This window comes from Monodelphis domestica, chromosome 5, assembly GCF_027887165.1.
Source record: "Monodelphis domestica isolate mMonDom1 chromosome 5, mMonDom1.pri, whole genome shotgun sequence".
NCBI lineage: Eukaryota > Metazoa > Chordata > Mammalia > Didelphimorphia > Didelphidae > Monodelphis > Monodelphis domestica.
Genome location: NC_077231.1, coordinates 48,891,401 through 48,907,866, shown reverse-complemented (window position 1 = coordinate 48,907,866; position 16,466 = coordinate 48,891,401). Strand labels below are relative to the sequence as shown.

The following is a 16,466-nucleotide window of genomic DNA, read 5'->3' as shown; positions in this document are numbered from 1 at the left end:
CCCTCACCTGTCTCTCTTCCCAGCAGCCCAATGGGAGTGCTTATCCTTCCCCTGTCGGGATGGGGGTGGGGGGAGGTGGGGAGGGCACAGCATTCAGTCTGCAGGGTTGGATGAAGGCAGGTCCAAGCACTCCCTCTCTAAAAGACCTCTGTCCTAAAACAATGGGGAGGGAGGAAGAGCTTCCATTGGGCTGTTGGGCAGAGAGGTGGATCATGTAAGAAATGTCCTCAGGCATGTGTGCAAAGAGTGAAGGGAGCAGCCCCTCTGGCATGTGTGCCATAGTTTCACCAACACAACCCTAAAATAAAATATCCCAAGACTGTTACTGCCAAATTCAAAAATCCCCAAAGAAAAAGTGCTGCAAGCATCCAGGAGGAAACAATTCAAATATTATGGAGCCATAGTGCGGATTACACAAGACCTGGCAGCTTCTACCTTAAAGGACCAAAAAGCATAAAATATTATATTCCAAAAGGCAAAGGAACTAAGAATATAACCAAGAATCACAGATACAACAAAACTGAACATAATTCTCCAGGGGAAAAAAAAGTGATATTTAATGAAAGAAAACACTTTCAGGCATTCCTGACCAAAAAAAAAAACAGAACTAAAAAGAAATTCAATGATTAAATTCATCACTCAAACAAGCATAAAAAGGTAAATAGAAAAGTGAAAACATGACACCTGGGAAGGTGATAAAATACTTGTATCTATGATAATTACCTATTATTATGTATTATGTATTATGTATTAGTATCATGATAAATACCTAAAGTATTTAAGATATTTTAGAATATTACCACTATTACATAGAAAGAAGTAAGCTTAATAGGATAAGTTGATGGGAAAAAAAAGTTAAAGGACAGCAATACACTGTACCATCACAAAAACTGACTATATGATAAAGCATAAAAACCTCACAAGCAAATGTAAAAAAAGCAGAAATAGTAAATGCATCCTTTTCAGATCACAATGCAACAAAAATAATATTCAACAAAGGGCAGCAGAAAGACTAAAAATTAATTAGAAACTAAATAATCTCATCCTAAAAGAATGAATGGGTCAAAGAAAAAAGCACAGAAACAATCAATTTCATTAAAAACAATGATGAGGAAACCACACACCAAAATTTACAGGATGGAGCCAAAGTTGTACCCAAGGAGAAATTTGTATCTCTAAGTGCTTATATCAGTAAATAGAGAAAGAGCAGACTAATGAATTGGGCATACAACCAAAAAAAACTAGAAAAGAATAACAACAGCTTAGATCAGGAAATAGTATGTCCAACTAACAGACACCCTTGAAAAAATTAGTATAAACCACAAAAAAACCAATGGCTCCTAGAAAGGGTGAGAAATATAACAAAATCAAAACATTAAAGATTTGAAGAAAATGTAAAATATCTTTTAAAAAAAAAAGACAACTGACCTAAAAAAAGATAAAAGAGTAATTCAAGAATCAGACCAGCTGAATAAAAACATACCCAAAAAAAGATGTCACTTTATTTCAAATAATCATAACTGAAAATTCTTCACATCTATTAGAATCAGAAAGCAAAGGAAATATAGCAAGAATCTACCAATCACCTTCTGAGAGGAACTAAAGAAAGAAAAACTACTTCTCTATAAAGATGCCATTCAAGTACCAAGTAACTATACTCAGGATCACTAAAGGCTTGTTAGCTTCTAAAACCAAGTATAAGATGTTGAAATATAAAACACCAAATGACAAGAACAGGCTTATGACTAAGAATAATTTAATATGCAAAACTGAGTACAATCCTACAGAGGAAAAATAATAGACTGGAGGGCTTTCAAGCATCTATGATGAAAAGACCAGAAGTGAATATCAATTTTGAAATGCTACATATAAGATGAACCTCCTTTGTTTGACTTTTAAAGCTCTTGATCTCAACCTGACCCCAATTTATTTTTTCAGACTCACCATACATAGTTCCCCCCATCAAGCTCTGAGATCTAGCTAAATGAGCTTTCTGTCTGTTCCTCATTCATTGTACCCCTTCTGCCATTTCTGTCTTTTCACTGTACCTTCCTCCCTCAAACCTGGAATGCACCCTCTTCTTTAATTTCACTTCATAAAGTACCTCACTTCCTTTAAGATGCAGCTCAGGCACCATCTTCTACATGATGTCTTTTCCTGATTCCACCAAATGATTGAGCTCTAATGCCCTCCCAAACTACTGTTTTTAACTATTCTGTCTGTATGCACTTATATTTGCTATACATTTATCTATGTACTTGTCACCCATTAGAATGTAAACTCATAAACTGTGTAGTCAGTTTGATTGTATTTTATTTAAATTTTTGAATGAATATTCATTGATATATCTATAGTCCTTATTCTTTGCTTTTCCCTTCTTTGGTTAGGTATTAAGATTAAATTTATCGCATAAAAAAGAAAAAAAAAAGAATGTAAACTCATTACAGTGATTATATCATTCTTTGGATTTTCATCCCCTGGGCCTACTATTGTGTACCTGATTGAATGAAATAATAAAGCCATGGGCACCATATATCACAGAAACCTCAAACACAGATCTAGAGCAGAAAGATACCTAAGAGGCCAGATAGCCCACTAATGCCCTTATTTTACAGTTAAGGAAACTGAGCCAAGAAAGTTAAATGATTTGACCATGACCACACAGGTATTAAACTGAGAGAGAAAAGATATTTGAACTTAGGTCCTCTTACTCCAGAACCAGTGCTCTTTACACTATTCTTCGACATTTTCAAACCATACCACCCCTGCATTCTGGAATTCAGACAGCCTTTATGACCTTGGACTCTTATAAATGGGATTTCAACTTAATCTTGCCTATATTTCTAAACCATGAAATTGAGCACAGAACTTCCAATTCCTTTTCTAATTTCTTTTTGTATATACTGTGTTCTCCCATTATAATGCCAATCAATATTAAAGATCACACAAAAGAAGCAAATCATATACCTTTCAGAGTGTGGAGCAGAGAATGGTTCCTTAACGAAACAGGAGATAATGGCAATTGCAAAAGATAAAATAAGGTGGACTAACTGAAATTATATAAAAATAAGAGCCATTCTCTCATTGATCATTTGATTAAAGGACATAGTACGCAGTTTTCAAAGGTGAAAACGTTTCTAAATTCTAATAATTGGAGAAATGCACATTAAAACTACTGAGATTTTACCTCCTAACCATTGAATTAGCATAAGAGACATAAAAAGAAAATGCCAAATGCTAGGAGGGCTGTGGGAAACAGGTACATTAAGAAATTGTGGATAAAACTGAATCAGTTCAATTATTCTAGAAGCAATTTGGAACTCTGACCAAAAAGTTATTAAACTGTGTATTAAAACCCTTTGATCCCAGCAATACCACTTACTTGTTCTCTACTTCAAGGAGATGAAAAATATAAGGAAAGGATCCCTATGTACAAAAATATTTATAAGCAGCTCTTTGCCTGGTGGAAGAGAATTGAAATTTGAGCAATAGTGAATAAGTTATGAAATATGAATATAATGGAATACTAATATGCTATAAGAAATGATGGAACATTTCAGAGAAACTTGGTAATATTTGTATGAACTGATGCAATAGAACCAAGAGAAATATTTATATTATAAGAAAATATTGTAAAGATAAACAGCTTCAAAAGCCTTAAGAATTCTGATCAACAGCATAATCAACTATATTCCAGAGAACTCAACGTACCACCCATCTGCTTAAAGATAAACTCAGAGTGAAGGCCTTAATATGTGTGTGTGTATATATATGTATGTCTGCACACGTACATACATATACACACATGCACGCATCATAGACAGTGTAGGACCTTGTTTTGCTTGACTATACATGTTTGTAACGGGTTTTGTTTTCTTGCTTTCTCAATGAGATAGGGAAAGTGAAAAAAGGCAGAGCTTCATAATTTTTTAAGATAAAATAGCTCTCATTATAATGAAAACCTTTTACACAAATAAAATTGATACATTTGGGATAAGAAGAAAAGCAGTTAACTAGGAGAAAAAACCTCTTTGTATCAAATATCTCTGATAAGAATTTGATATTGCAAGATAGAGAACAGAACAAACCAAAGTCATTCCCCAGCAGAGAAGTGGTCAAAGAAAATGAAGAGACAATTCTAAAAAGAACCACAAAGTATTAATAGCCATATGAAAGAAGGCTCCAAATCACTAATAGTAGAAATGTAAATTAAAACAATCTTTAAGTTTTTACTTCACATATAACAAATTGGTTGAGGAAAGACTGGTATATTAACGTACTGCTGGTGAAACTATGAACTGATATAACCATTCTGGAAAGTAATTTGGAATTATACAAAAATAAAGAGGCCAAAATGTCCATACCTTTTAACCCAAAGATTCCAGCATGTTAGGCATATACCTCATGGAAGATAAGACAAAAGAATGACACCATATAAACCAAAATATAGAAGTGGAAACAAAATATATGTCCACAGATTGGGGAATGGCTAAACAAATTGTGGTACATGAAATATCTCTGTACTATAAGAAATAACAAATATGAATAAAGAAAAGCATAGACTTAACATGAACTGATACAAAATAAGCAAAGTCAGAAAAATAATCTATATAACAATTGCAACAATGTAAATTGAAAGAACTACAAAACCATTCAAAATGAATATTGGGAAAAAATAATGACAGAGGCTCCAAAGATATGAAAGAACATTTTCTCCATCCCCCTGGGCAGAAGTGTAGTCTACAAAATATGGAATATTGAGTATATCAGATTTATTTTTTTCAGTGGGTTTTGGGGAGTTTTATTCCCCCTTTAATTTTTTGTTTTAAGGGACAGTTCTCAGAGGGAAAGAAGAAGGAAACAAGGAACTCTGGGTAATATGAAAAAGTTGAGTCACTATTCAATGAACTGTGTATTAAATCACTGTGCTAACCACTGGTGAGAAAAACAACAGCAAAAATAGTTCCTGACCTTATGGAGCTAACATTCAAACAGAGAAGACAACATATAAATACCTAGATAGATACACAATATATATGGGATAGACAAAGGCAATTTGAGTGTGGAAGCCATCAGTGGCTAGAAGGGCAAAGAAAGGCCTCCTGCAGATGGAGAGGCAGAAGCTGTCTTGAAAGATGCAAAGAAAACCAAGCAGCAGAGGTGATGGAGCAAAGTATGTGACACAACCAATACAGAGACATGAAGCCAGGAAATGGATTGTCCTGTCCAAATAGGAGAGAATAACTGGATTGTAGTGCATGTGGAAGAGAAGTTAATAATTCCAAAGAAGGGGGTTTCTACTGATCCAGGAGACAAGAAATAATCACAAAGGAATTTATTAAGGAGGTGTAGGAGGAGAAAGGAGGGTTGTGGGGGTGAGAGGCAGGAATCACATGGTCAGAAGCCATTCAAGGAGAGCTCTTCTATCTTCATTTCTAGTCTCAGATAAAAAAGGAGCACTTCTGGCCAAGGTCAACTGTCCTTTGTACATATTTAATTCAAGCTCCTCCATATTTCTCTAGCAAATTGCTTCCCCTATCATCCTCCCTTTCTATCGTTCATCTTTCCTGATTCCTTCCTTACTACCTACAAACATACTCATGTCTCCATTTTTAAAAAATCCTTAATTTCTGCCTTGGAATTGATTCTAAGTATCAATTCCAAGGCAGAAAGGCTAGGAAATTGGGGTTAAATGACTTACTCAAGGACACATACCTAGGAAGCATCTGAAGCCACATTTGAACCAGGACCTCCTAGCTCCAGGTCTGGCTCTCTATCCACTGAGCCTCTTAGCTGCCCCTCAGAAAGTCTTCAAAAATCAACTGATGAAGTGAAATGACACCAGACAAGAGGTCTGTTCTAACTGGCTGTGAGATTTTTTTTAATTCTTTTGGTCTTATATAAAAACATGAATTATGTTCATAAGTCTTGTTAAAAAAACTTGTACAAGAATAGTCATAGCTGTGCTCTTTGTGGTGGCAAAAAACTGGAAAATGAGAGGATGCACACTCCCCAATTGGAGAGTGGCTGAATAAATTGTGGTATATGTTGGTGATGGAATACTATTGTGCTCAAAGGAATAATGAACTGGAGGAATTCCATGTGAACTGGAAAGACTTCCAGAAATTGATGCAGAGTGAGAGGAGCAAAACCAGGAGAACATTATACACTGAGACGGATACACTGTGGTACAATCAAATGTAATGGACTTCTCCATTAGTGGCAATGAAATGATCCAGAACAACTGGGAGGGATAAGGAATATGATCCACAGTCAGAGGAAAAACTGTGGGAGTAGAAACACAGAAGAAAAACAACTGCTCGATTACGTGGATCGATGGGGATACATGATTGGGGATATAGATTCTAAATGATCATCCTAGTGCAAATATCAACAACATGGAAACAGGTTTTGATCAAGGACACACGTAAAACCCAGTAGAATTATGTGTCAGGTATGGGAAGGGATGGGGGAAGGGGAGGGAAATATGATTCTTGTAACCAAGGAAAAATGTTCTAAATTGACTAATTAAATAAAATTTAAAAAAAACAAACATGAATTAGCTGAAATGGGAAACTTTTTCTAGAAATTGGAATGCAGTTTTCTATCACATCTCTGATGAACCACAAAGAAAGGAAAGGAGAGGAGAGATTTCAGTCAGTCTCCATCAGGGTCTCCTTCCCCACCGCTCTTGACCAGAGGAAGACTCTCCAGCTTTTAAGAATGTTACTGCTGGGGGCAGCTGGGTAGCACAGTGGATTGAGAGTCAGGCCTAGAGATGGGAGGTCCTAGGTTCAAATCTAGCCTGAGACACTTCTGAGCTGTGTGACCCTGGGCAAGTCATTTGACCCCTACTGCCTAGCCCTTACCACTCTTCTACCTTGGAGCCAATACACAGTATTGACTCCAAGATGGAAGTTAAGGGTTTTTAAAAAAAAAAAAGAATGTTACTGCTGTCTCTAACCTGAATGGTGTCCCCAAATGAAATGGCAGCAGCACTGGTACTGGGAGGCAGGAATTGAAATTATACTCAAAGCTCTAGAAGGAACACACAGGAACAAAACCATACTAGGTCTAAAAAAATGAGCTTCTCAAGAACCCCAGAAATAGAAGAAAAGGACTTCAAGAAACCCAGAGCTGACTAAGCTAGCCTTATGCCACAGGGGCTTTCTCTAATCTTGAGCCTACTATTTCCTGGATTCTGGATTCATGGGAAATAAACATGTGGGAATGTTTTATGGCAAGTGTTTTTATCATATCACCTTAGTAAATATCCTTCTAAAAGTTAAAGGCTCTATGACAAAAATGACTCTTAATTGATAATCTTAGAAAGAAACACATCAGTAAAAACTTGACAGTACCCCCCAGAACTCTAAGGCCAAGATGTAACCAAGCTCTTGAGAATTCACTTATCTCCAGGAGTGGGAGTTGGGATGAGGATTCTCATAGCTCATAAAAACTAAAATTAATAACAATAATCATGATGAGGATGATATTATTATTATATAAACACATTTGTATAGTACTTCTAGGTTTCAAAGCCTTTTTTAGCAATATGATTGCATTTATCCTCAACAACCCCATAGGTGCAATTATCCTTATTTTACAGACAAAGAAACTGAGACAATCAATGCCTAAATGCTACAAAGTTTGCAAGTGTCTGGGTCTGGATTTGAACTCAGGCCTTCCTGACTCCAGATCCAGAGATTTATTGTACAACCTAGATCCTTCCCTACAAAAACCTTGATTTGATCCTATCATTCCCAGCAGGCTATCATTCCATAGCTCTCCACCTCTTCCTGATAAACTCTTTGAGAAAGCTGATTTACATTTGGATTTTCAGCCTCAACCAACTAGTTTTACTACCCTCCAAATCCTTTGTAATTTGTTTTCTAACCTCCTTATTCAATGGAAGCAGCCCTCCCCAAACTTTCTACCTTTTCAATATTTCTCCTATACTCACCTTCTCTCCTGACACAGCCACCACCCTGGTGCAGGTCCTTGTCACTTTAAACCTGGAGAGCAATGGCCTGCCAGTTGGCCTCCCTGACTCTAGATTGCCTCAGGTCTCTAATATTCCATTCCATCTTCCATGAAGTTTTCAAAGTGATCTTTGTAAAGCACGGGTCACACTCCTATTCAATAAACTTCAGTGATATTATTATTATTATTATTATTATTATTATAGGATCAAAGATAAAAGACTTTGTTTGACTTTTTAAGCTCTTCACAATCTAGCCTCCTTTCTAGCATTCTAGTCCTTTTTTATAACTTGCTCCCTTCCACATAGTCCACAACCCAGTGATTTTGGCCTCCTTCTTGTTCCTATAAGACACTATCTCCTAAGACCAATTTTACTGACTGTCTCACAGGTTTGGAATTCTCACCTTCTCCATGTTTCCCCAGATTCTTTCAGTTTCAGCTAAATTCCATATTCTACAAGAAGTCTTTATCTGGACCTTAATATCTTAATGCTATTGCCTGCCCTGAGTTTACCTCCAAATCTTTATATACATACATACACATATATAAATCTTGTTTGTATATGTCTTGTTTTCACGTAGTCTTCCCCCATTAGATTCTGAAGTGTTTTGAGGGCAGGAACTGTTTTTGCCTTTCTAAATCTCTCAGTATTTAATAGAATATCTGGCATATGGGTAAGCCATGATATGGCAAATTAAATTGGATAACCCATAGGCATCTTAAAACGCAATATATTCAAAATAGAATTCATTATCTTTCAAAAAAAATCTTACTCTCTTTCAAACTCCCCTATTATTATCAAAGATGTCATGGTCCTCCCAGTCATCTGGTCTCACAACCCAAGTTAGTGTCCATCCTGAATTCCTTATTTCCATACCACATATCTTCTAATCCATCACTAAATCCTGTCATTTCTACCCACACAAAATCTCTCATATCTGCCCCAGTAGTAGGAACAAAACCATAATGCCCTCATCCAAACTGCAAATTGGCCTAATCTGTCAATAAAAGAAACTGAAACTATCCTCAAGACTTACTTATTTCAGGTGTCCAAAGACTTAGATATCATTCCCAAGTTCCCTGAGCACTAAATAACTTCAAGTTTGCTCTGATGCAAGGTTGGAAGATAACAGAAGCAGGGAAGCTTACAGAGAATAAGTAAATCTTTTGTTAATTATTAAATGTCCAAGAGTATCTCATTTAATTCAAACACCTAACCAACCCTCAGGGGATTGGCCTAAATCAGGACCAATGCAGAACAGTCCCCTTCTTTTTCCCCACAAAACCATAAACCTCATCATCTCTCCACCTGCACTACCACTGTAATTACCTAACTTGGTCTTCCTGTCTCACTCAATGCCAATAAATCCTCTCTTCAACTGCCAACAAAAGGTAAAATCCTCCCTGGAGAGCAGGAACTATCTTATTTACTTACATTTATATCTTCTACATTTAGCACAATGCCTAGCACAGATTAAGTGATTAGCAAATACTTTTTAATTCATTTTTTTCATGCATTTGACTTCCAAATCCTAGTATGTATGGTAACAGTGACAAAGGCCAACAGAAAGATAAAGGATAAAGACAAATCCAAAAATCCCATGAAGAAGTATCTCTACTATTCTAGTCACAAGAACCAAGATTAAAATCTGCCTCAGATACTTCCCAGCTGTGTGACCCTGGGCAAATTACTTAACCCCAATTGCCTAGTCTTTGCCATTCTTCCATCTTAGAAATTATATTAAGAAAGAAGGTAAAAGTTTTTTTTTTTAAGTCCAAATCATAACTAAATATTAATGAGACTTACACAAGACTAAAAACCTGGAAGGAACTGACATTTATACACCGGTGGAACTTCTCATAACTAATGAGATCATAGAACTAATTTTAAGTTCTATAACTAGAAGATACATTAGAAATTATAATGTGCAGTTGTTTCAAACCTTTTCAGTTGGATTCTTTTTAAGTTAAAATATTTCTCAAATCCCAATACAAGCGTACTTGTACCACAATCCACTCAGAAAAGAAATAGCAAAAAGGCTACTATTTTTAAAGTGAATTTCTACTGTGAATTCAGAAATTTTAAGAGAACTATCTTAATTCCGCCTAACAAACCATGTGCATCTGGAAAATAGTATAAATATAAGTAAAATACTTATTCAGTACATTTAACTAGATAAAATAAAAATGTTTAGTATCATTTGTTGATGAATTTAAAAGGATGAAAGATTTCTGCACTATATTATTATGATTTCTTTATAGTAATTAAAACCTATTGGCTGGATACTATCTGAAGGTTCTACCAAAAAAAAAATGGGGAAAAAGTTTAGTCAGGTCTAGAACCCATTCTAAAGATAACTCTCTTTTCCTCTCCTTTCCTTTTCACTAGGGCACATTCTATCATACTTTTGTAGGTGCTATCAGCAATTTTCAATGTATGTAAACTTTTCTTTCCTTTGTTCATAAGTTCAGTTCTTCAGATAGCAAACATCCATTAACCACACTACTACTCACTTGCCTACAAAAAAAAAAAGAAAGCTCAAAAAAAAGAAGAAAGCTCAAAGAAATTTTAAGTTAACAATTACCCCAAGTACACTAAGGTTGTCTACACTAAGTAATGTCAATTAATACTACTTCCTCTTGTCTACTCTCTTTTCTACTCCACTTTAAATTCATACAAGTTTCCATTTTTTAAAAAATCTCCTTCCATTAAAACATCATTTCCAAACCAACAGAGAACATTATGACAAGAATGAAACAATCTCATTTTAAATTTTTATAGGTTTTGTTTTTTTAGTCAACAAAAATTTTTCTTGGGCTCTTTCTATAACAAGGATACAAACCATGTAGCCAATTCTCCATCTGCTCAGGTCCCAACTGAACTTTTGGGGTTCTGGATGAAGCTTTTCCTTATCCCAAATACTAGTGTTCTCCCTTCCAAATTACCTTGTATTTAACTAATTTGTATCCCTTCACATTATTTTTTGCTGTTTATATTTTCTTTTTAGAGAGTATATGTCTCTCCTTTTAGAATGTAAAATCTGAGAGTCGTTTCCTCTATTAAATTGAGTTCCTTGAGAGCAGAAATTGTTTTGGTTTTTTTGCCTCCATCACTGCATCCCCAAGCTCAGCAGTGGCTGGCACATAGCAGAAGCTAAATAGACTTGACTTGAAAGTAGGGACTGTTTCACTTTGTACTTATATTACCAGATCCTATGAAGCACCAAGCCATAAAAGATGGTGATTGACTGAATGAAGTTCAGTCCTTTCCTAACTACTCAGGGAATCCTGAACTGAAATTTGAACACCCTCCTCCCTAGAGTTCCCCATAATATGGAATATTCTCTTACTCACAAAAATGCTGAATTTCAATTTCCCGGTCCCTTCCAGGACCAATGCAAACAACAGGTGAGCAGATGAAAATTCTGTTCAAATTCAAAATCAAGGTGACCTAACATAGGCAAATAAAGAAGCAGCCCTCAAAAATCTTTGGCCAAAGAAAATTACAGAAATGGTTATTTTCCTTCACACATTAGAAGAAAAAATAGAAGAAAAATAAGGACAATTCACAAAATGAAGCTTGAACCTATAAATACCTAAAAATTGGAATGTATATTTTGCATTCTACTTTCAGAAATTTTCCTCTTTTTCCTAAAGGGTTTTACTTACTTTCAAGTGACATACAGGATAGAGTGCTACGTCTGAAATCAGACTGATTCATCTCCCTGAGTTTAAATTGGCCTCAGACACTTACTAGCTGTGGGATTCTGGACAAGTCACTGAACCCTGTTTGCCTCAGTTTCCTCATCTGTCAAATGAGTTAGAGAAGGAAATGGCAAACTACTCCAGTTTCTTTGCCAATAAAACCCCAAATAGGATTATAAAAAGTCTGACTTGACTGGAACCACTGAACCTAAAACATCACTATCACTTTAAGGATTTTTATAACACTTAAAAGATTGAAAACCTTTTCTCACAACAACCAGGTTAGATAGCCAGTGCAAGTTGTCAGCTCCATTTTACAGATTAGGAAATAGATTCATGAGAGGTTAACAGACTTGTGAATTTGCAGAAAAAAAGAATTCAAAACCAGTGTCCTTACTCCTTTACTTGGTCCCTAATAGCAAAACTGAGAGCTGTATTTTACCCATTTATAGATGACTAAAATTGGCACAGAGAATCCAAGTACCTCAGGAGCCAAGTTTACAGAAAACAAGTTTCTAGATTCCCACAAACGCCCAAGTGAGTTTTGCTGTAAGGACAAAAAACTAAATCATTTAAGAACAGGGCTCAATGGTGATCAACCTTTATTCCCAAGCATGCTACTCACTCCTCCTGAGAAGTCAACAAGCACGTATTTATTAAGCAGAGGTAATCAGAGACTTATGAGCAAAGAAGTGACAGAGGGAAAATGTTGACTGACACACATCTTTGGACTTGGCCAGTGTGGGAATTCCTTTTTCTCTACTGCATAGTTGTTAAGTGTTTTCGTGTCTTCTTTTGGGAAGACAAGTGAGAAGAAAAGTAAATGGTTAACTAAAAAGTATTAATAGAGAGGATCATGGGGAGTAGGGAGAAAATGAGCTCAGTATCAATCGAAGATAAATTAGCCCTTAGTGTTCGATGATCATTCATCCTTTCTAGCAAATGTTTATCAAACCTTAAAGCTGGAAAATGCAGAATGAAAAGGCGGACTCAAATATACCAGGCATGCCCTGAGACAATGAACTCGGTCAGCCCTCTCCAAACCTCATCCTGGACTGGAGACCTTGGGCAAGGCGGTGTCCCAGACCCTCCCCAGACTTCTCCCCCGACCCCAGCAAGGGGGCTGCATGCGATCCTCCTACAGATGCCTGAGGGCCCCCAGAACATGCGCCAGGCTCAAAGTTGCCCGAGATCCGGAGGTGAAAAGAACATAGGAGGAGCGAGGGCTCTAGGAGTGGGGGGGAAAGACGTCCTCAGCAGCCGGGAGACGGGGAGATAACAGGGAAGGGCGGGCATCCCAGTTCGAGGCTGAGGGGAGCAGTGAGCGCCAAGACGCTGAGGGTCACGGGAAAAGAAGGAATTCAAAGCAATCCCGGCCACAGATGAGACCCCACACACACTCTGCATTCCCACCCCACACCCCGACAGAAAGGAGGAGGAGGGGGCGGGAATGGTCCGGCCGCAGAGGCTCACGGGAAGTGAAGGGGCTTGAAACTCTAGCAGCTAAAAGGAAGAAGGGGCGCCACAACCGCGGAGGTTCATGGGAAGCAAAGGGGCTCGAAGCTCTAGCAGTTCGGGGAGGGGAGAAACAGCTCAGCCGCGGAGGCCCACGGGAAGGGAAGGGGACGGGGCCGACGCAGGTACGGAGGCGGGGGAGGGGGCAGCTGTCACCGCCACGTCCTCTTTCCCCTACTAAGTCCCGCCACCGGCTTGCCGGACCAGGGTTCGGAAGGGGGGAGGGGAGGAAGGAAAGACCTCCCGCCTCAGTCCAACGAGGGGGAGGGGGGATGCCCCCCTTTTGCCCTTCCCCAGAGAAAATCCGAGGCGCCTCGGAGCCCCAGGGCCGTTATTTACCTTCCCGCTCCCGACACCCGCCGCCGCAGCCGCCATGTTGTCTGCGCGTGCTTGTGATGACGTGCCGCCCCTCACGTGCTTTGCTCCGACACACCACAACATCCGCCGAAACTAAGGGCGGAGGGCAAGGGGGAGGGGCAAGGGGGGGGGAAAGTGTGGGAACTGCGCGTGCGCACTAGGTGCTTGTTTTGTTTGGGGTTTTTTTTAAAAGAAATTGTTCTCTCCAGAGATAAGTAGTTGTTGGGAGCAAAATAAAAGGAACCAGTATTGGGGACGGACAGTGTCAGTTCTAAACATCACTCCCTTCTACTTCTTTTTCGCTACTTACTCTACTGCCACCTTACTTCAAAAATCAATCAAAAAAAATAGTAATAATCAACATCTACTTACATGTCTAGCAGGTTCCAAGCCTTGGCCTATGTGCTGGAAACCTAAGTACAGAGTATGAAACCAAGCAGCGCTTGGCTTATTAGCACATAGTAGGTGTTTAATAAATGTTTGTTGACTGACTAACTGAAGCGTTTCTGAAACCCTGATTATATGCAAAACTCTTTGCCTTTAGACTGAGGATATAAATAGAAAAGATAGTCCGGGTTCAGAAAGAGCTTGCTTTTTTTTTACTTTAATAGCTTACATTCTAATAGGGGGTGGTAACACATGTGAGATGTTACATTTGCAAGTCAGCTGCTAGATCCAGCAAAATTGATTACTTTGACTGGTGTCTAAGAAATAACAATTCTTTTCATTCAACCAACATTAAAACCCCTAGCTCTCAAAGAGGGGGAAATGACACAGGAAATTTCAGCAGCAAGTCAGAAACGTCCCATGGTTAGTTAAGGTGTAGTAATGCCTCTTCTTTCATTTAATTTTAATCAATGGAATCCTATTCCTTTCTGATGTTGAGCCATTTTTTGTAAAGGCTCCTTAGGTTGGGGGTCCTGGGCTGTCTTATCAGGGTCCTTGGAGAGATGGTGGGCTTGTGATTCATTGGAATAGGAAACTCCTGGGTGAGGAAACTCTACCAACTCACATCAGGTCCTTTGCTGTAACTGGTACGAAAATAATGTAGGATAGGAGAGGGGGAAGGTTCAAATCCAGGCTCTGTTCTTCATTACCTGTGTGATCCTGGACAATTCATTTAAACCTCATTGGGCCTCAGTTTCCTCAACTATTCAATGAGGGAGAATAGACTAGATGACCTTAAGGCCCCTTCAAACTTTACTATGAATCTAGATTATCTGTGGAAGTTGTCTGAGACATTGAGAGGTTCCATGATTGCCCAAGGCCATACCACCAGCATACATCAGAGGTGGGATATAAAGCTAGGTTTCTCTGACTTCAAAGCTAGCTCTCTGTTATACCATATTACTGTTGAAAGGATCAGAGATTTTTGAGCTAGCAGGAACCTTACAAAGTTCAACCCTCTGTGTGACCCTGTGCAGGTTACTTAACCTCAAATGCTTAACCCTTGCTGCTCTTCTGCATTGGAACTAATACTGCTTTGGCTTTAAGACAGAAGGTATACATATATATACACACATACATGCAAATATAAATGTACAAATGGGTGGAGATAGAGCTATTTAAACTAGTGTAATTTGGTACAACTCTTTCTCCTGGCGCAAACACTTCTGATGGATCTGGGTATGTGAGTCAAAGCTCTAGTCAGTCAGTCAATAACCATTTATTGAGTACTTACTATGTGCCGGGCCACATGTTTACACATTCAAAAAAAGGCAAAAGACCATACCAGCCTTCGAGGAGCTCATAGCCTAATGGGAGAGACAACACATAAATAACCATATATTAACAAACACTAGAACTGAAAGAGATTGTGAAAGTCAGGGTTTTTGCTTAGACCTGAAGGAAGACAGGGAAGGAAGGTGAATGTGATAGAGACAAGGCCACGAACTACAAAGAGGCCAGTATCACTGAATTGATCATTAAGTGGAGGGCTGGGGCTAGGGGGAGGGAGAGTTAAGTGTAAAAACCCTGGAAAGATGGGGAATAGGGAACAGAATACAAAGGTGATAGGGAGCCAAAAAGTTTACTGAGTAAAGGAGTGACAGTTAAACCTGCACTTTAAGAAAATCACTTTAATGAATGAATGGAGAACTGGAGTAGGGCGAGGTATGTGGTGGGCACACAAACCAGAAAGCTGCTAGAATAGCTTGAGGTGATGACAGCCTGTATCATAGTAATGGCAGCATCAGAGGAGAGAAGGCAGCATATGCAAGGTATGTTAGGAAGGCAAAATTGACCAGCCTTGGTAACAGATTGAATCTGGTGGGTGAGACAGAGAAATAGGAGATGAAATCTAAGTTTTGAGCTGAGTAACTAGGAGAATGGTGGTACCCTTAACAATAATAGAGAAATTTGGAATTGGCCAGGGGGAGATTGAGGTGGGGATGTGGGGAGATGAATTCAATTTTGGATATAATGAATTTAAGATGTCTATAGGACATCCAATGCAAGCTAACAAACAGATAATTGAAAATGTGACAATGGAGATCAAAGAAAGGTTAGGGCTGGCAAGTAGAATTAAGAATCATCAACAAATCATGCAACAAATCAATAAAGTTACTAACTAAATCCAGGGGAACTCTTGAGATCACCAAGTGAAACTGTATAAGGGAGTTAAGAAAGTACAGGACTGAACCTATGGTATAAGCATAGCTAAGATGAAGGATTGGACAATGGATCTGTCCTTCCCAGTCACTTTGGGACTCTCTCCCTTTCCTGGTACAACTCCAGCATCAGTGACAACTACATGCACAGAGAGCAAGAACAAGTACTTGCTTGGATAAAGTTGAAATCAGAAATGTTACTTTCTACTTATGAGACCTTAGGTAAATCATTTAGCTTCTCAAACTTCATTTTCCTCATCTTTAAATAAAGAGACTTGACTAGATGCTCAGTAAAGT

The 16,466-nt window shown here is 38.2% G+C and overlaps 1 protein-coding gene across 2 annotated transcripts in view; it reads right to left on the bottom strand.

Moving 5' to 3' along the window:
- The window catches only part of TBC1D15 (TBC1 domain family member 15), a 79,627-nt gene extending 65,962 nt beyond the window's left edge, over positions 1-13,665 (bottom strand). For both annotated transcript variants that reach the window (XM_007503054.3, XM_007503055.3), the window contains exon 1: positions 13,543-13,665. In XM_007503054.3, coding sequence (XP_007503116.1) covers positions 13,543-13,644 — 102 coding nt within the window. In that variant the 5' untranslated portion in view covers positions 13,645-13,665. The remainder of the gene's footprint in view (positions 1-13,542) is intronic.
- Positions 13,666-16,466: the final 2,801 nt, after the last annotated feature.